Genomic DNA, 20,640 nt, shown 5'->3' on the forward strand with positions numbered 1-20,640 from the left:
ATGATCCTGATAGCTGCTGTTCTCTAAGTCCCCACCTCCAGGGGCTGATAAACGGCTTGGGGCGGTGTTTGGGGAAAGGACAGGTGAGGTCTGGGTAGGCTGAGTCTTGCTCCCTGGAGGCCCTGAAGGACATCTCCTTCCCTCAGCCAAGCAAGGTGGTTCTGAGCAAGGCTGAGGTTTACTTTCCCTTTCCTTCTGCCCTGTCCTCAATACTACGGCACTTTGGGACGCCAAGGTGGGTGGATCACGAGGGCAAGAGTTTGAGACCATCCTGGCCAACATGGTGAAACCCTGTCTCTAATACAAATACAAAAATTAGCCAGGCGTGGTGGCACGCACCTGTAGTCCCAGCTACTCAGCAGGCTGAGGCAGGAGAATGGCTTGAACCTGGGAGGCAGAGGTTGCAGTGAGCTGAGATTGAACCACTGCACTCCAGCCGGGTGACAGAGCAAGACTCCATTTCAAAAAAAAAAGGAAAGTCATGGGGTGGAATCTGGGTCTGCAGTAGCTGGTGTGCATGAAACATGCATGGAGCTAGGGGTTGTGCCAGGCATTTGGCTATGCAATTGCAGGAGAGGGCACCATAGCTGTTATACCCATTTAACAGAAGGGGAGACTGAGGCACAGCAGGTGCAATCACCAGCCCATGCCTTACAGCCAGTGTGTGGTGGTGTCAAGAATCAAACCCAGCATCTGTGCTCTCAACTGCTACATCATCATCCAGATCATCATCTTCATCCTCCTCCTTCTCAGCGACATGGTTGACAGTCAGCTTCCAAGTTCCCTTCCAACACCACGTTGCACAGAATAACTCATTTAATCTGCACAAACCAGGTACAGTGGCTCAGACTACGTCTGTAATCCCAGTACTTTGGAGGGTCAAGGTGGGAGGATTGCTTGAGCCCGGGAGTGTGAGACCAGCCTGGGTAACATACAGAGACCCCAAAAAATTAAAAAATTAGCTAGGTGGGCCGGGCGTGGTGGCTCATGCCTGTAATCCAGCACTTTGGGAAGCTGAGGCGGGTGGATCACGAGGTCAGGAGTTCAAGACCAGCCTGGGTAAGATGGTGAAACCCCGTCTCTACTAAAAATACAAAAAAAAAAAAATTAGCCGGGCATGGTAGCAGGCACCTGTAATCCCAGCCACTTGGGAGGCTGAGGCAGAGAATTGCTTGAAGCTGGGAGGCAGAGGTTGCAGTGACCAGAGATTGAGCCATTGCACTCCAGCCTGGGTGACAAAGCCAGACTCCATCTAAAACATAAAACAAAAACAACCAAAAAAAAGTTAGCTAGGTATGGGCCAGGTGCAGTGGCTCATGCCTGTAATCCCAGCATTTTGGGAGGCCAAGGCAGGTGGATCACGAGGTCGGGAGTTCATGACCAGCCTGGGCAACATAGTGAAACCCCGTCTCTACTAAAGATACAAAAAATTAGCCGGGCATAGTGGCGCATGCCTGTAATCCCAGTTACTCAGGAGGCTGAGGCAGGAGAATCACTTGAACCTGGGAGGCAGAGGTTGCAGTGAGCAGAGATCACATCATTGCACTCCAGCCTGGGTGACAGGACGAGACTCCATCTCAAAAAAAAAAAAAAAAAAAAAAGCTAAATGTGACTAGGAGTGGTGGTTCATGCCTGTAATCCCAGCACTTTGGGATGCCAAGGCAGGTGGATCACCTGAGGTCGTGAGTTCGAGACCAACCTGACTAACATGGAGAAACCCCATCTCTACCAAAAATACAAAAAAATTAGCTGGGCGTGGTGGCTCATGTCCGTAATCCCAGTTACGTGGGAGGCTGAGGCAGGAGAATTGCTTGAACCCAGGTGGCGTAGGTTTCAGTGAGCTGAGATCGTGTCATTGCACTCCAGCCTGGGCAACAAGAGCAAAACTCCATCTCAAAAAAAACTAACTAGGTGTGGCGGTTTGTGCCTGTAGTTCTAGTTACTAGGGAGGCTGAGATAGGAGGATGGCTTGAGCCCAGGAAGTCGAGGCTGCAGTGAGCCATGATTGCATCACTGCACTCCAGTCTAGGGTACAGAGTGAGACCCTGTCTCTACAAAAAACAGTTTTTTGCCTGGGTGCAGTAGCTCACACCTGTAATCCCAGCACTTTGGGAGGCCGCGGCAGGTGGATCACCTGAGGTCAGGAGATCGAGATCATCCTGGCTAACACGGTAAAACCCCGTCTCTACTAAAAATACAAAAAATTAGCCGGGCACGGTGGTGGGCGCCTGTAGTCCCAGCTACTCCGGAGGCTGAGGCAGGAGAATGGTGTGAACCCGGGAGGCGGAGCTTGCAGTGAGCCGAGATCACCCCACTGCACTCCAGCCTGGGTGACAGAGCGAGACTCCGTCTCAAAAAAAAAAAAAAAAAAAAAAAAAATTAGCCGGGTGTGGTGGTGCTTGCCTGTAATCCCAGCTACTAGAGGCAGGAGGATTGCTTGAACCTGGGAGGCAGAGGTTGCAGTGAGCCAAAATCATGTCACTGCACTCCAGCATGGGCAACAGAGCGAGACTCTATCTCAAAAAAAAAAAAAAGGTTTTTTGGAATGAATAAGAGTAATTTGTAAGAATAATAAAAGCAAGTACATTTGTCCTGGTCCACAGTTCCTGTTACTGAATGAATGAGTATTTCAAATTCACTCAGTAAAATTCACCAGTAAAATTTATTATATGAATGAGTGAATGAATGAATTGGACAAATTTTGAGCACTCAGTGCTCAGCACTAGGGACATAAACATGAACCAGACAAAGTCCCTGTTGTACTGGGGCTGACGTGTGTGGGTGAGACTGAGGAGAAACAAGATGAATGGATGGATGAATTAATGAGAGGATGAATGAATGGATGGATAGATGGGTGGATGAATGGATAGATGAATTAATTAATGAATACAAGAATGGATGAATGGATGGATGGATGGATGGATTGATAAATGTTTAGGTGAATAAATTAATGCAAGAATGGATGAACAGATGGATGGATGGATAGATGAATAAATTGATGAATGTTAGAATGGATGAATGAATGGATGAATAAATGGATGGATGGATGGATAATGGATAGATGAATAAATAAATGAATGCAAAAATGGATGAATAAATGGATGCCGGATGGATGGATCAATGAATCGATGGAAGACGGCTAAATGAGTGGATGCATGGATGGATTAATAAATGGATGGATTAATGAATGCAAGAATGGAAGGATGCATGGATGGATAGTGAATGGACAGATGAATGAAAGGAAGGATGAATGAATGGATGGAAGGATGGATGACTGGTCTGGGGTCTCCACCCGTCATTACTGCTGGGTGGCTAGGGAAAGTGAAGGGGGGCAGCAGACGCATCTGAAGTCGTAGTACCTCTCCTGGCCCCGCAGCCGTCTTCACGTTGGCCGACAGCGCTGCTCACCTGGACGCCTCCCCTTTAAGACGCACACACCTGGGCTCTCACCTGGGCGCAGGCGCTTCCGCAGGAAGAAGGAAGCGGCGCCGCTGTCGCCTCCCGGCGCTCCCTGCCCGCCTCCTAGGTCCCTCAGCTGCCACCATGTCCGCCTCGGCTGTCTTCATTCTCGACGTCAAGGGCAAGGTGAGGCTGGGCATGAGGAGTTGGGAGACGGACAGGTGAGGTCTCGCTCCCGGGGATTCAGGGGCGACCCCTCCGCGCAGGCCACGGAGGCCCCAGCAAGGGGCCTGGGAACAACCCCCCGCCCCCGCAATCCCTGGAAATCCCGGGTCAAATCCCACCTCCAGCATTCACTCGCTTTGTGCCTGAGGCCAAGGCGATCGCCTCCCAGGGCCTCAGTTTCTCTGTATGTAAAAATGGGAGCAACAGAGGTCCCCACCCAATGAGAATTAATACAACTCGCTGCGTGTAAACTACTTAGCACAGTGGCCTTTCTGGAAATATTAGGGACTCAGCAAATTGAAATTATCTCCATCACCGTCGGCATCCACAGTGTTAATACCTGGGGAAGGCAGCTGGAACAGGGGCCTCTAACTCCCCCCATCTGTGGCTGCCTTGCCTCTTCCTGAAGTCCTTTTATTCCTCTTGTCTTTTTTTAATTTGGAGACAGGGTCTCTTGCTGTCTCCCAGGCTTGAGTGTAGTGGTGCAATCATAGCTCACTGCATCCTGAAATTTCTGGGCTCAAGCGATCCTCCTGCCTTGGTCTCTGGAGTAGCTGTGACTACACAGGTGCAGGCCACCATGCCTGGCTAATTCTTGACATTTTTTTGCAGAGGGATCCCGCTATGTTGCCAAAGCTGATCTCAGACTCCTGAGTAGCTGGGGCTGCTGGCTGACCCCTCCATGCCCGGCTTTTTTTTGAGGTGGAGTTTCACTCTTGTTACTCAGGCGGGAGTGCAGTGGTGCTATCTTGGCTCACTGCGACCTCTGCCTCACGGGTTCAAGGGATTCTACTGCCTTAGCCTCCCGAGTAGCTGGGATTACAGGTGCCCACCACCACACCAGGCTATTTTTTTTGTATTTTTAGTAGAGACGGGGTTTCACCATCTTGGGCAGGCTGGTCTCAAACTCCTGACCTCAGGTGGTCCGCCCGCCTTGGCCCCCCAAAGTGCTGAGATTACAGGCGTGAGCCACCGCGCCCAGCCATGCCTGGCTATTTTTAATTTTTTTTTTTTTTTTTTAATGGAGTCTTGCTCTGTCACTCAGGCTGGAGTGCAGTGGCTCCATCTTGGCTCACCGCAACCTCCACCTCCCAGATTCAAGCAACTCTCCTGCCTCAGCTTTCCGAGTAGCCGAGACTACAGGTATGTGCCACCATGCCTGGCTAATTTTTGTATTTTTATTTTTTATTTTTTTGAGATGGAGTCTCACCTTGTCGCCCAAGCTGGAGTGCAACAGCATGATCTTGGCTCACTGCAACCTCCACCTCTCGAGTTCAAGTGATTCTCCTGCCTCAGCCTCCTGAGTAGCTGGGATTACAGGTGCGTGCCATCACGCCCAGCTAATTTTTTGTATATTTAGTAGAGATGGGGTTTCACCATGTTGGCCAGGATGGTCTCAATCTCTTGACCTCGTTCGTGATCCGCCCACCTCGGCCTCCCAAAGTGCTGGGATTACAGACATGAGCCACTGCGCCCAGCCACATCTGGCCTATTTTTATTTTTTATTTTTTTTGTAGAGATGGGGTCTCACTATGTTGCCCAGGATGGTCTTGAACTCCTGGGCCCCAGCTATCCCCTGCTTCAGCCTCCCAAAGTGCTGGGATGACAGGTGTAAGCCACAGCAGCCAGCCTGTCCTGTCATTTAATAGCCAAAATAAGAGTGGCGATGAAAATAATATTCCCGTTAATATTAATAGTGAGAACTAAGATGTTTGAGAACCTGCCATAGGTCCTCCCTGTTCAGACGCTGGACGAAACAACCTTAGGAAGTAGTAACTCTTTTTTTTTTTTGAGATGGAGTCTCGCTCTGTCACCAGGCTGGTGTGATTTCAGCTCACTGCAACCTTCACCTCCTGGGTTCAAGTGATTCTCGTGCCTGAGCCTCCCGAGTAGCTGGGATTACAGGCACGTGCCACCACACCCAGCTAATTTTTATCTTTTTAGTAGAGACAGTGTTTCACCATGTTAGCCAGGATGGTCTTGATCTCTTGACCTCATGATCCGCCTGACTCAGCCTCCTAAAGTGCTGGGATTAAAGGTGTGAGCCACCACGCCCAGCCAGAAGTGTTCACTATTATGGGTGGCTTCCTGACTACCAGGCACAATCATATGAACAATCATTTTACTTTTTCCTTTTTTTATCCTTCTTCCTTTCCTTCCTTTCCTTCCTTCCTTCCTTTCCTTTCCTTTTCTTTTCTTTCCTTCTTTTCTTTCTTTCTTTCTCTCCCCTTCCTTCCTACCTTCCTTCCTACCTTCCTTCCCTCCCTCCCTCCCTCCCTCCTTCCTTCCTTCCTTCCTTCCTTCCTTCCTTCTTTTCTTCAGGGTCTCACTCTGTTGCCCAGGCTGGAGTGCAGTAGTATGATCACAGCTCACTGCAGCCTCAACCTCCTAGGTTCAATCGATCCTCCTGCCTCAGACTCCAGAGTAGCTGTGACTACACAGGTGAAGGCCACCATGCTCAGCTAATTCTTGAAATTTTTTGTAGAGGAATCCCGCTATGTTGCCAAAACCGGTCTCAAACTCCTGGCCTCAAGCGATTCTCCTGCCTCGGTCTCCCGAAGCAGTGGGATTACATGAGTGAGTCATTGCACCTGGACTTTTCTTTCTTTCTTTGTCTTTTTCTTTTTTTAAATAATCCCACTTTGGTGCAAATGAAGTCTGGGGCAACAGCAGGGATTCTGGACCCAGGATGACTTAGATCAATCGCCAGTTTCCATATGCTTCCAACGGACATGGTTTCTAACCTCACTTCTCCTACGTTAAATTGAGATGATGATAACATCTACCCCACAGGGTTGTGGCAAGAACTAATAAGTTAGCAAACATCTACTCTTGTTTTAGTTGCCTGCCTTCCTTCCTTCCCTCCCTCCCTCCCTTTCTTTCTTTCTTTCTCTTTCTTCTTTTGAGACGGAGTCTTGCTCTGTCGCCAGGCTGGAGTGTAGTGCCGCGATCTCGACTCACGGCAACCTCCGCCTCCCAGGTTCAAGTGACCCTCCTGCCTCAGCCTCCCGAGTAGCTGGGACTATAGGCGCCCATCACCACATCCGACTAATTTTTTGTATTTTTAGTAAAGATGGGGTTTCACCATGTTGGCCAGGATGGTCTCGATCTCTTGACCTTATGATCCGCCCGCCTCAGCCTCCCAAAATGCTGGGATTACAGGCGTGAGCCACTGTGTCCAGCCGTCGCCTACTCTTTACTAAAACACAGCCTGGCGCTTAGTGAGGGTCCTAGACCCATTTAGCTGTTATCATCACACTCCCATTTTACAGAGCGGGAAACGGGCACAAGGCGGCAGAGCCTTGCCCGAACCCCTCAGCTAGGAAGTAGGGTCAGAACCGGGCACTGTGCCCCCGCAGCGTGGTAGGTTCCTGGATGCTGGTGGTGACCAGGTCCTTTCCTCCCACCCTCAGCCGTTGATCAGCCGCAATTACAAGGGCGATGTGGCCATGAGCAAGATTGAGCACTTCATGCCTCTGCTGGTACAGAGGGAGGAGGAAGGCGCCCTGGCCCCGCTGCTGAGCCACGGCGAAGTCCACTTCCTATGGATCAAACACAGCAACCTCTACTGTATCCACCCCACATGGTGTCCCTGGGGTTGGGTGTGCGGGGTATTGGCGATGGTGGCAGCTCAGGCCGAGAGAGGGTGGGCTGAGGACAGGCGTTGCCCAGCACATCTCTGTGGCTCAGGCTAGCGGGCAGGGGCAGGTAGAGATGAGGGTGGTGGCAAGGGACAGGGTGGAGGTTAAGGGTCTGTATTCCATTTACTCCTCCATAAATGACACCTTTTCCTTAACCTTGCTGCCCCCAGTGGTGGCCACCACATCGAAGAACGCCAATGCCTCTCTGGTATACTCCTTCCTGTATAAGACAATAGAGGTAGGTACTAGCGTCCCATTGGCTGACTGGTCTATCTGTCTACCCCTCTTGCCAGCCTCTTTCAAAATCCTTTTCTGATAGGAAGCCTTCCCAGATCTCTCTGGGCCTTCTTTTTTTTTTTCTGGTAGAGACAGGGTCTTGCTGTATTGCCCAGGCTGGTCTAGAACTTCTAGATTGAAGCAATCCTCCTGCCTCGGCCTCCCAAAGTGTGGGAGCCACCACACTCAGCCCTTCCCTGGGGCCTTGTTCGTGTCCCTGTGCATCCACCATCAAAGCCCCATCACTCTGCATCTCATCAGCTACTTATGAAGTCATCTCTCCCTAAAGGGCAGGGACCAAGAATGTCTCAGAGAGTGTACGGCTCAGCTAAGCTGGAAGACTTGGCATCCAATCCCAGGTTCCCTGCTTCCTCGCTGTGTGACCTTGAGCAAGTGACTTCTTGTCTCTGTGCTTTAAAAAAAAAAAAAAAGGAGGCCGGGCGCGGTGGCTCAAGCCTGTAATCCCAGCACTTTGGGAGGCCGAGACGGGTGGATCACGAGGTCAGGAGATCGAGACCATCCTGGCTAACAGGTGAAACCCCGTCTCTACTAAGAAATACAAAAAACTAGCCGGGCGAGGTGGCGGGCGCCTGTAGTCCCAGCTACTCGGGAGGCTGAGGCCGGAGAATGGCGTGAACCCGGGAGGCGGAGCTTGCAGTGAGCTGAGATCCGGCCACTGCACTCCAGCCTGGGCGACAGAGCGAGACCCCATCTAAAAAAAAAAAAAAAAAGCCACGCACAGTGGCTTATGCCTGTAATCCCAGCATTTTGGGAGGCCAAGGCGGGCGGATCGCTTGAGGCCAGGAGTTCGAGACCAGCCTGGGCAACATGGTGAAACCCCTTCTCTACTAAAAATACAAAAATTAGCCGGGTGTGGTGGCAACTGCCTGTAATCCCAGCTACTCTGGAGGCTGAGGCAGTAGAATCGCTTAAACTTGGAGGGCAGAGGTTGCAGTGAGCCAAGATCACACCACTGCACTCCAGCCTGGGTGAGAGTGAGACTCCATCTCAAAAAAAAAAAAAAAGTCTGGAAGCCCTTCCCCTCCCCTCCCTTCCCTTCTTCTTCTTCTTCTTTTTTTGATATAGCGTTTTGCTCTTGTTGCCCAAGGTAGAGTACAATGGTGTGATCTCTGCTCACCGCAACCTCTGCCTCCCAGGTTCAAGTGATTCTCCTGCCTCAGCCTTCCTGAGCAGCTGGGATTACAGGCATGCACCACCATGCCCGGCTAATTTTTTGTATTTTTAGTGGAGATGGGGTTTCTCCATGTTGGTGAGGCTGGTCTTGAACTCCTGACCTCAGGTGATCCACCCCCCGCCCCCTCGGCCTCCCAAAGTGCTGGGATTACAGGCATGAGCCACTGCGGCTGGCCCCTTCCCTTCTTTTGAGACAGAGTTTCGCTCTTGTTGCCCAGGCTGCAATGGCACAATCTTGGCTCACCTCAACCTCTGCCTGCTGGGTTCAAGGGATTCTCCTGACTCAGCCTCCTGAGTACCTGGGATTACAGGCATATGCCACCACGCCCGGCTAATTTTTTGTATTTGGCCAGGCTGGTCTCAAACTCCTGACCTCAGGTGATCCACCCACACTCCTGACCTCAGGTGATCCACCCACCTCAGCCTCCTAAAGTGCTGTGAGTACAGGTATGAGCCACCATGCCTGGCTCGTTTCTTTCTTTTATTTTTTTTTTGAGACACCATGCCCCACTAATTTTTTCTTTTTTCTTTTCTTTTTTTTTTTTTTTTGAGACGGAGTCTCGCTCTGTAGCCCAGGCTGGAGTGCAGCGGCCGGATCTCAGCTCTGCAAGCTCCACCTCCGGGTCCGCGCCATTCTCCTGCCTGGCCTCGGGTAGCTGGGACTACAGAAGCCGCCACCTGCAGCCCAGCTAGTTTTTAATATTTTTAGTAGAGCCCAGGGGTTTCACTGTGTTAGCCAGGATGGTCTCGATCTCCTGACCTTGTGATCACCGTCTGGAACCACGGTTGGGACTGGCATAAGTCCGACCCACTAATTAAAATTTTTTAGTGGGGCTGAGCAGTGTCGCCTCTATAAGAGCACTTTTGGAAGGAGCTGAAGCCAAAGATGAGATCCCACTTGAGGTCAGGAGTTTGAACCAACCTGGCCAACATCGGAAAACCCTGTCTCTAAAAACTCTAAAACCAACGGGCATGGTGGCATGCACCTGTAATCCCAGCTGCTGGGGAGAGCTGAAGTAGAATCACCGAACCTGGAAGGCAGGGTTGTGGTGAGCCGAGATCGCCACTGCACTCTAGCCTGGGCAACACTATGAGACAGTCTCAAAAAAAAAACCACCACACCAGCCTTCGGCCTTTTTTGCCTACTTTTTTCAAGCATTCAGCACACTTTCTTTCTTTTCTTTTTTTTTTTTTTTTTTTTTTTTTTTGAGGCCGAGGTCTGGCTGTACCAGGCTGGAGTACAGTGGCCAGCGATCTCGACTCACTGCAAGCTCGCCTCCCAGGTTCAGGCCATTCTCCTGCCTCCCAGCCTCCCGGTGGCTGGGACTACAGGCGCCCGCCACCACGCCCGGCTAGTTTTTGTATTTTTAGTAGAGCGGGGGTTTCACCATGTTGGCCAGGATGGTCTCGATCTCCTGACCTCGTGATCCGCCCGCCTCACGGCCTCCCAAAGAGATGCTGGGATTACAGGCATGAGCCACCATGCCCGGCCTTTTTTCTTTTTGACACAGGATCTTATTCTGTTGCCCAGGCTGGAGTGCAGTGGCATCCTCATGGCCCACTGCGGCCTCGACCTCCTAATAAAATTTTTGTTGTTGTTAGAGATAGGGGCTCACTCTGTTGCCCAGGCTGGTCTGGAACTCACCTCAAGTGATCCTTGTGCCTTGGCTTCCCAAGGTGCTGGGGTTACAGGCATGAGCTACTGTGCCCAGCCCTTAGCTACACTTTTGTGGGTGTCTCTCTCCCCGGACCTCCAGGTATTCTGCGAATACTTCAAGGAGCTGGAGGAGGAGAGCATCCGGGACAACTTTGTCATCGTCTATGAGTTGCTGGATGAGCTCATGGACTTTGGCTTCCCGCAGACCACCGACAGCAAGATCCTGCAGGAGTGAGTGGACCCCTGGGGGCAGGCTGGACTGTGGGTGTAAGTAACTGGAGGAGGTCCACAGAGGTGTCCCTGTGTCCAGCTGCCTGTCCCTACCGCCCTCACTCCAGGTACATCACTCAGCAGAGCAACAAGCTGGAGACAGGCAAGTCACGGGTGCCACCCACTGTCACTAACGCTGTGTCCTGGCGCTCTGAGGGTATCAAGTATAAGAAGAACGAGGTCTTCATTGATGTCATAGAGTCTGTCAACCTGCTGGTAAGCCCGCATACCTCCCCCGCACCCCTTCCAGGGCCTGGCTGCGGGAGAGGGAGCTGGATGCCTGCTGACCACCCCCCACATCCATCCTCAGGTCAACGCCAACGGCAGCGTCCTGCTGAGCGAGATCGTTGGTACCATCAAGCTTAAGGTGTTTCTGTCAGGAATGCCAGAGCTGGAAACATGACATCAATGACCGGGAGTCTTCGGGCTCACTGTGTAGGTATTTGGGGACTCAACACAGAGTGCAGGTGGAAGCCCGCCCACGTGGGGGACTTGGAGATCGCCATACGGTTTTGAATGGCATCCCTCTCCATCCTACTAGTCACGGCCAGTATTGCAGCCAGTGGTTGACTTTGCAAAGGCTGTTTCATGATTGAGCGACTGTTGGGTGCCAGGTGCAGTTTTAGGCTCTGAGGACACAGCAGTGAAGAAAAAGACAAACCCTCGTTCTTACAGAGATGACATCCTACTGGGAGGAGGGAATGTCCTGCTTATCCTATTTAACTGTATTTATGTATTTAGAGATAGGGTCTTGCTGTGGCATGGCTCCGGGCTGCAGTGCAGTGGTGTGATCCACCCAGCTCCTGCAGCCTTGACCTCCGAGGGCTCAAGAGTAGTCCCTCCCACCTGAAGCCTCTCAGTGGCTGGGACCGCGGGCATGGACCACCTATTTTTAAAATTTTTTTTTTTTTTTTTTTTGGGGGGCAGATGCCACTCTAGCAACCAGGCTGGAGTGCAATGCTTTGGATCCTCCCAGAAACAAAGCATGACAAGCCGAGGGTTCCGCCGTTCTCGGCCTCAGCCTCCTTTTAGATTTTTTGTAGGACGGTGGTCTCGCTTTTATTTGCCAGGCTGAGTCTAATCCTCCCTGGCCTCAGCTGATCCTCCTGTCTCCAGCCTCCCAAAGTACTAGGAGTGCACAGAGTGCTTGAACCTCTGGCGCACAGCTCCAGCACATCTGCTTCTTGTTCATTTAGAGATGAGTCTCGGCTCTGTCCACCAGGCTGGGAGTGCAGTAGCGTCAAGCTCACCACCTCTGCCTCCTGGAGTTCCAAAGCCCGTTCTCCTGCCTCCAGCCTCCCAGTAGCTGGGACTACAGGCGATGCCACCGCCTGTAATTTTTTATATTTTTAAGACAGAGACAGGGGTTTCCACCACGTTGGCCCAGGATGGTCTCGATCTCTTTACCTTGCCCAGTCCACTGCCATGGCTCCCAGGTGCTGGGATTACAGGTGGCAGGCCACTGCAGGCCTCAGGCATGTGTTTAAAAATTCAGGGCCTGCCAGGTGTGGTGGCTCACGCCTGTAATCCAGCACTTTTGGGAGGCCAGGACAGGCAGATCACCTGAGGTCAGGGAGTTTGAGACCAGCCTGACCTCGCATTAGAGAAACTCCGTCTCTACTAAAAATACAAAATTAACGGGGTAGTGGCACATGCCTGTAATCCCAGCTACTCAGGAGGCTGGGAGGCAGGAGGGGTAGCAATTCAAGAGGAGGTGAGTTGTGAAGCCAGATCATGCCATTGCCTCCAGTCTAGGCTGCTAGAAGTGAAACTCTGTCTCAAAAAGAAATTCAGGCCCTGTGGGTTACAGATGCTAGGTTGGATTCCAGCTCCCACTCTCCCAGTTTTCATTCATCCTCTCTGGGCCTCCAGTTTCCCCATATGTGAAATGGGGTGGAGAGTAGTGGTGGGCAGGGAAGGTAGGGAGGGATCCTTTCCTGTTCCCCAGGGTCACTCTGCACCCTCCACTCACGGTTTCAGGCGGCTTAAGAACAAATCCAGTAGAGCTGGAGGATGTAAAAATTCCACCCAGTGGTAGGCACCTGCGGCCTGGCGACGCTGTCTCGCTATTCGCTAGCCAGTGACTTTTGGCTCATGTCCTGCCGCCTCAGCACCCAGGTGAGGCCAGATCCACATGTAGGTGGGGGTGGGATGGGGTAGGCTGCAGAGTGACTGGGCTGGCGATGGTGGCTCATGCCGTAGTCCCAGCATGGGCTGGGTCGAGACATGGATCGCTTAGGGGACGGGAGTTCGAGGACCGGCCTTGTTGACGGGTGAGGCCCGTCTCTACTAAAAATAAAAATTAGCCAGGTGTGGTGGCACATGCCTGTAATCCAGCTACTGGGGAGGCTAGAAACAGGAGAATTGCTTGAATCCGGAGGTGGAGGTTGCAGTGAGCCGAGAGATCCGCCATGGCACTGCAGCCTGAGTGAAAGAAGCTGAGACTCTCTCAAAAAAGTAACCCGTCTCCAAAGACTCCTCATGCTTCCACAGAGTCAAGCCACTGGTGGTTGATCTGTCATTGAAGTTCTCCCCTCTGATGTTGTGGAATCATGGTCAAAGTGCCCTTCCAGAGGCAGCGTTGACATGCATTGTGGCGGTGATGGCTCCAAGCCTGTAATCCCAGCACTTTGGGAGGGGCGGAGGATGCGAGGTCAGGATATACAGTGTCCTGAGACGGTGGAGGCCGGGTCTCTGCTACCAAAAGTGCAGGGGCCCAGGGGTGCAAAACATGGGAGGCTGGGGCGGGAGTAGTAGGCTGAGTGGGGCAGGGGTGGTGGGATCGGCCACTTGCCTCCAGCCGAACGCGGGCCAAGACTCCGTCTCAAAAAAAAACAATACATTATTTCAGGTGGGCGTGGTGGCTCACACCTGTAATCCCAGCACTTTGGGAGGCTGGGATGATTAGATCACTTAAACCCAGGACTTTGAGACCAGCCTGGGCAACATAGTGAAACCCTGTTTCTACAAAAAATACAAAAATTAGCCCAGTGGTGAGTGCCTGTAGTCCCAGATAGTTCGGAGGCTGAGGTGGGAGGATTGCTTGAGCCCAGGAAGAGGAGGTTGCAGTGAGACAAGGACCCTAGCCTGGATGACAGAGCTAGACCTCATCTCCAAAAAAAAAAAAAGAAAAAACAAAGTCTGGCCGGGCGTGGTGGCTCACGCCTGTAATCCCAGCACTTTGGGAGGCCGAGGCGGGTGGATCACGAGGTCAGGAGATCGAGACCATCCTGGCTAACACGGTGAAACCCCGTCTCTACTAAACATATAAAAAAAACTAGCCGGGCGTGGTGGCGGGTGCCTGTAGTCCCAGCTACTCGGGAGACTGAGACAAGAGAATGGCGTGAACCCAGGAGGCGGAGCTTTCAGTGAGCTGAGATCTCACCACTGCACTCCAGCCAGGGCGACAGAGCGAGACTCCGTCTCAAAAATAAATAAATAAATAAATAAAAGGGCTTGGTGAATATTTGAAGGATGAGCAAGCAAATTCTTCATGCTCCCCTGACAGGCCAAGGGGCAGTTTAAGAAACAGTCAGTGGCCAACGGCGTGGAGATAGCTGTGCCTGTACCCAGCGATGCTGACTCCCCCAGATTCAAGACCAGTGTGGGCAGCGCCAAGTACGTGCCAGAGAGAAACGTCGTGATTTGGAGTATTAAGTCTTTCCCGGTAAGCACCAGGGACCGGCTGGGGATCTGGGGGTGGAGGGAACTGGAGTAGTGTAGGGGCTGCCCAGGAGGCATGAGAACAAGGCAGAGAGTAAATCAGAGACCCAGTCAGGTGTGGTGGCTCATGACTGGAATGCCAGCACTTTGAGAAGCTGACATGGCAGATTGTTTGAACCCAGGAGCTGGAGACCAGCCTGGAGAACACAGTGAGACCCTACCTCTATAAAAATATTAAGAGGAGGTGGGCACAGTGGCTCACGCCTGAAATCCCAGCACTGTGGGAGGTTGAGAGGTGAGCGGATCACGAGGTCAGGAGTTTGAGACCAGCCTGGCCAACATGGTGAAACCCCATCTCTACTAAAATTATAAAAATTAGCTGGGTGTGGTGGCGCATGCCTGTAATCCCAGCTACTCAAGAGACTGAGACAGGAGAATTGCTTGAACCAGGGAGGCGGAAGTTGCAGTGAGTTGAGATCGTGCCACTGTACACTCCAGCCTGGGTGACAGAGCGAGACTCTGTCTCAAAAAAAAAAAAAAAAAGATTAAGAGGCCGGGCGTGGTGGCTCCTACCTGTAATCCTAGCACTTTGGGAGGCTGAAGCAGGTGGATCACCTGAGGTTAGGAGTTCAAGAACAGCCTGACCAACATGGTGAAACCCCGTCTCTACTAAAAATACAAAAATTAGCCGGGCGTAGGGGCGCGTGCCTGTAATCCCAGCTACTCAGGAGGCTGAGGCAGGAGAATCACTTGAACCTGGGAGGTGGAGGTTGCAGTGAGCCGAGATCGCGCCACCACACTCCAGTCTGGGTGACGGAGTGACACTCTGTCTCAAGAAAAAAAAAAATTAAGAAAAAAGAAATACAAATAAATCAGAGAGGTACATATGTATGCAAGTGATTATTCTGTGGGAGTGATCAAGCTAGGAACCAGGCCAGTTTATTTCACAGATGTGTAAACTTCCATGACGGGAAGTGAGTAGATTTAAATATCCCCTTGCCAATGTCTCGAAGAAACCAGCCCTGGGTTCAACTTCCTCACTATTGCTTTGCTGAGCTGGGTGGGTTTGGGAAACCCATTTTCACTTAAGGAGGCTCAGTTTGCCCATCTGTGAAATGGGCAGGATCAGGTGACCCACATCCCTTGGCTGCTAGAGGTTTTAGTTTGTCCCCGTGATCTTGGGAGAGGTGGATCATCAGTGCCTGTAAAACAGGACATGGTAGTTAAAAAAAGAAAAAAAAACCCTGATTGGGTTTTACTTGTCAAGAATCTTCACAGGTGAGGTGTCCACGGGTTGGGTGTGGTGTGATCCATAGCGCCTTTTGGCCTCCTGAGCTCCCCGGACTCTCTCTCAAGGGGATCTCCTCCTGCCTCACCCTCATTTGAGAAACGGAGACTGCAGGTGTTCCTGTACCGGCTAATTTTTTTTTTTGAGGACGGAGTCTTCTTTCTATCGCCCAGGCTGGGTGCAGTGGCGGGATCTCGGCTCACTTATAGCTCTGCCTCCGGAGTTCCGCAAATTCTCCTGCCTCAGCCTCCCGGCTCTTCAGGACAAGCCCACCACCTAAGCCGGGCTAGTTTTAACCATTTTAGTAGAGGCAGGGGTTTTCTTTCATGCTGAGATGGTCTCGATCTCCTGACCTCGTGATCATCGATCTCAGGCCTCCCAAAGTGCCTATGAGATGGAAAAATGGCTCCGATGCCACGACTTTATCAACCCAAACTTTTTGTAGAGATGGGATCTCACTAGACTTGAAGCTAAAGCGTTTATTTTCCCTGTACAGCCAAGGAAATGGGCTGTAGAGCAGATCTTGCTCTGGGATTTATTGCCAGGAAAAGATCTCAAGAGGCCACCTACAAGGTGGCCCTGGTGTGCCTAATGCCCCCATGTTCCCTCAGGGGGGCAAGGAGTACTTGATGCGAGCCCACTTTGGCCTCCCCAGCGTGGAAAAGGAGGAGGTGGAGGGCCGGCCCCCCATCGGGGTCAAGTTTGAGATCCCCTACTTCACTGTCTCTGGGATCCAGGTGAGATAAGCGGGCAGGGAGGCTCCTCCCCTTGACTTTGGTGGGTTCCCCTCTCTCCTGTCCCTTGGCTCGAGTCACCTCAGTCCCCTGGCCTGTGTTAACACTCCTCTGAAGGTTGCCTGGTCTTTCCCTAGAGCAGTGTTACCTTTATCTGCCCACAGTCTGGGCTCCCTCTCTCCCGGCCTGTGCCACCTCATTCCCCACTGGCTTGTTCACTTCTGTCCCTTCTCCACCTCCAAAGCCATTCACCATTCCCTTGCCTGTGCCACCTTGTCCCGCCAAGACCATGTGATGTCCCCTCATCGATCCCAGCCTGTGCCATGTAGCCCCTTGGCCTAAGCCATCTCTTTCTCCCTGGCCCTGGCCTCCTCCCTCCTGCAATCCTGGACCACCTCTTTTCATTCCCTTCTAGGTCCGATACATGAAGATCATTGAGAAAAGTGGTTACCAGGCCCTGCCCTGGGTTCGCTACATCACCCAGAGTGGCGGTAAGGCAGCCCAGCTCCTGGGGACAATGGGGTGAGGGAAAGGCAGTGGTTAGGGACTTGGGGGTTTCACCACATTCTAGCTCAGAAAACCAACGAGGGTCGGGTGTGGTGGTTCACGCGTGTAATCCCAGCACTTTGGGAGGCCAAAGCGGGTGGAGACCAACCTGGCCAACATGGTGAAACCTTGTTTCTACTAAAAACACAAAAATTAGCCAGGCCTGGTGGCGCGTGCCTATAATCCAAGCTACTCAGGAGGCTGAGGAGCCAGGTGAACTCAGAGGCCCGAAGGTGGCAGTGAGTTGAGATCCATGCACTGCGCTCCGCCTGAGCATTCAGGGACCCCTGTCTCAAAACAAAACAAAACAAAACAAAAAAGGAAAAAAAAGCAAACGGTCCCTTCTTGTCATGGCACCCTGGGCCTCGGTTTGCAGGTCTTTAAAATGAGGAGCAGATTGGCTGCAGTGCTGGTGGCTCACCATCTATAATTCCAGCAACACTTTAGGAGGAGGCTAAAGTGGGAGGACAGCAGACTCAGGAGTTCAGACCCGTGCTTGCAGCACAGCAAAACCCCTGCACTACAAAAGTATAAAAATTAGCCAGGGCGAGGTGTGATGGCTCAAGCCTGTAATCCCAGCACTTTGGGAGGCGAGGCAGAGTGAGGATCCGCGAGGGTCAGGAGATGAGACCATCTCCAGCTAGCAGAGGTGAAACCCGTCTCTAAGAATACAAAAACTAGCGGAGGCCCGAGGTGGCTGAGCGCCTGTAGTCCCAGCTACTGGGAGGGCTGAGGCGAGGAGGAATGGCGAATGAACCAGGGCCCGGAGCTTGCAGTGAAACTGAATCAGCTCCTGCCTCAACCCTAGGCTACAAGCAGAACTCGTCTCAAAATGCTTGATGCAGGGCAGAGTAGTGATGAAATCAAACCTGTAATCCCAGCACTTTGGGAGAGCCCGGGGAGCCAAGAGATCCATGAGAATCAAGCCAATCGAGACTCCCATCTAGCTAACAGTGGCTCCCAAGTCATACAAAACTAGCCAGACAAGGTGGCCAGGCCCGTGTAATCAGCTCTTTCCGGGAGTGGAGTTCACAGTGAGCTACGGGGATCCGTGCATTGCACTCGGCCTGGAAGTGAGACAGGACTCATTCTCAGAAAAAAAAATTAGCCAAGTGTAGTGTGCACACCTGTAGTCCCAGCAACTCAGGAGGCTGAGGTGGGAGGAATCGCCCTGAGCCAAAATTGAGGCTACAGTGAGCTGTATTATTGCCAGCCTGGGCAAAGTGAACTCCTGACTCAAAAGAGAAAAAACAGGGGCAGTTGTCCAGCTCTAGGGTGGTCGTGAATTCCAGGAGAGAATTTGAACCTATAGCCTCCCATCTGCCTGGAAACCACTTTGTTTGCTATGGTTACAGTTCTTGTGTTTAGCCCCATTCTTAGCCTTGTTGATCATGAAGTGCTGGGATAGGGATGCATTGAGGGTGTGGGGGCTGTCATGCACCATTGGCTCCCCGTTTTCTTTTCTTTTTCAGGATGGGTCTCGCTCTGTCAGGACGCGGGTGCGTTGGCGCAGTCATCGAAACAAAAAGCGACATCGCATGGGTTTAGGTTCTTTGGAGTCTGACTCTTGTCGGGCTGGTTGGAAGTGGCCGGATCTCAGCTCACTGCGGCTCCACCTCCTGGGTTCACGCCATTCTCCTGCCTCCAGCCTCCCGAGTGGCACAGGGCTGAGCCCTGCACCTGCGCCCAGCTAGTTTTTTGTATTTTTTAGTAGGAGGCGGGTTTTCCCACTGCCAGCCAGGATAGTCTCGATCTCCCTGACCTCGTGATCCTCACGTCTTAGCCTCCCAAAGTGGGATTACAGGCAGGCCACCGCCCGGCCATTCTTGATTCTTATGCCTCAGCCTCCCAAGTAGCTGGGATTACAGGCACCCATCACTGCGCCCAGCTAATTTTTTAGTTTTAATAGAGATGGGGTTTCATCATGTTGGCCAGGCTGGTCTCGAACCCCTGACCTCAAGTGATCTGCCCGCCTCGGCTTCCCAAAGTGCTGGGATTATAAGTGTGAGTCACCGTGACTGGCCGCCCTCCCCATTTCTGAGATGGCCCCTCCTCATTCTTTCTCTGCAGATTACCAGCTTCGTACCAGCTAGGAGAAGAGATGGGGGCTCGAACACGGGGCTTCCCTACAGCCCCAGATGCAGATTTTAGAGGGAGGGAAGGTGCGGGTTGTGTGTGTCTGTGTGAGGGCAGGTCCTGGATTTGGCAGTTTCTTGCTCCCAGCACCCGCCCCTTCCTCACATCTTCCTTATTCCATAGGCTGGGAGAGAAACTCTCTCTGCTTCCCTCACCCTTGGAGCTTTCCCCATCCCCCGAATTTTATATGAAGAAATAGAGGAGGGGCTTGAAGTCCCCCTCACGAGTGCCTTCTTGCAACGACCTGCCTTAGCGGGTGTTGCGTGTCCCTCCTTCACAGCTGCTGAGCCCAGAGGCCCCGCTGGCCCCTCCTCTGAATTTTAGGATGTCATTAAAAAGATGAATCTAGCCGCTGTCTTATGTGCTTTTTGAATGGGGACATTACTGAAGTGCTGCAATGGGAGTGGGCAACACGTGTCCATTCCTCAGTCCCGGGTCATCTCCCTGGTCCTCTGCTGTTGATTTGCTTCCCACCTCCAGTCTGTTCCCCCAAAAGCCGCTAGAGGGCGCGTGTTAGCGTCGCTTCTTTCTTTCTCTTTCTTTCCTTCTTTCCTCCTTTCTTCCTTTCTTCCTTTCCTCTTTTCCTCTCCTTTCCTCTCCTTTCCTTTCCTTTCCTTTCCTTTCCTTTCCTTTCCTTCTTTCCTTCTTGATAGTCTAACTGTAGTCCAAGCTGGAGTGCAGTGTCCTGATCTCGGCTCACTGCAACCTCTGCCTCCCAGGTTCAGGCAATTCTCCTGCCTCAGCCTCCGGAGTAGCTGGGATTATAGTCGCCCACCACCACGCCCGGCTAATTTTTTTTTTTTTTTTTGAGACGGAGTCTCGCTCTGTCACCCAGGCTGGAGGAGTGAGGTGCGATCTCGGCTCACCACAACCTCCACCTCCCGGGTTCAAGCGATCCTCCTGCCTCAGCCTTCCGAGTAGCTGGGATTACAGGCGCCCAATACCATGCCCAGCTAATTTTTGTATTTTTATTAGAGACGGGGTTTCACCATGTTGGCCAGGCTGGTTTCGAACTCCTGACCTCATGATCTGCCCTCCTCGGCCTCCCAAAGTGCTGGGATTACAGGCATGAGCCACTGTGCCCAGCTTTTTTTTATTTTTTTGAGACGAAGTCTCGCTCTGTTGCTCAGGCTGGAGTACAGTGGTGTGATCTCGGCTCACTGCAACCTCCACCTCCCAAGTTCAAGTGATTCTCCTGTCTCAGCCTCCTTAGTAGCTGGGATTACAGGCGCGCACTACCATGCCCCGCTAATTTTTGTATTTTTAGTAGAGACGGGGTTTCACCATGTTGGTCAGGCTGGTCTCAAACTCCTGACCTCATGATCCGCCCTCCTTGGCCTCCCAAAGTGTTGGGATTACAGGCGTGAGCCACTGCTCCAGGCCAATTTTAGTATTTTTAAATAGAGACGGGATTTCACCATGTCGGCCATGCTGGTCTCGAACTCCTGACCTCAGGTGATCCACCTGCCTCAGCCTCCCAAAGTGTTGGGATTACAGGCATGAGCCACTGCGCTCGGCATTCCTATCTTATTAAAGTCATGGCCTGGTCGGGTGTGGGCAACAGAGAGAGAGACTGTCTCAGAAAAAACAAACAAACAAACAAAAAAAAAA

General features: G+C 52.0%; 1 protein-coding gene across 1 annotated transcript; it reads left to right on the forward strand.

Annotated features, from left to right (window-relative positions):
• The first annotated feature begins 3,464 nt into the window (after window positions 1-3,464).
• On the forward strand, window positions 3,465-19,377 carry AP1M2 (adaptor related protein complex 1 subunit mu 2). The gene is made up of 10 exons (XM_031659059.1): window positions 3,465-3,585; window positions 7,038-7,194; window positions 7,436-7,503; window positions 10,493-10,623; window positions 10,731-10,878; window positions 10,973-11,059; window positions 14,171-14,329; window positions 16,225-16,350; window positions 16,763-16,838; window positions 18,964-19,377. The coding sequence occupies exons 1-10, from the start codon at window positions 3,544-3,546 to the stop codon at window positions 18,984-18,986; spliced, it is 1,017 nt and encodes a 338-aa protein (XP_031514919.1). The 5' UTR covers window positions 3,465-3,543; the 3' UTR covers window positions 18,987-19,377.
• Window positions 19,378-20,640: the final 1,263 nt, after the last annotated feature.

The sequence above is a fragment of the Papio anubis genome, chromosome 20, assembly GCF_008728515.1.
Source record: "Papio anubis isolate 15944 chromosome 20, Panubis1.0, whole genome shotgun sequence".
In the NCBI taxonomy this organism is placed as follows: domain Eukaryota; kingdom Metazoa; phylum Chordata; class Mammalia; order Primates; family Cercopithecidae; genus Papio; species Papio anubis.

Bases quoted from the DNA above. Each gene is read 5' to 3' on its own strand.
- AP1M2 (XM_031659059.1), top strand. From the start codon at position 3,544: ATGTCCGCCTCGGCTGTCTTCATTCTCGACGTCAAGGGCAAG. The intron at 7,504-10,492 runs GTAGGTACTAGC...CCGGACCTCCAG, and splicing joins TCCTGTATAAGACAATAGAG to GTATTCTGCGAATACTTCAA. The intron at 10,879-10,972 runs GTAAGCCCGCAT...ATCCATCCTCAG, and splicing joins TAGAGTCTGTCAACCTGCTG to GTCAACGCCAACGGCAGCGT.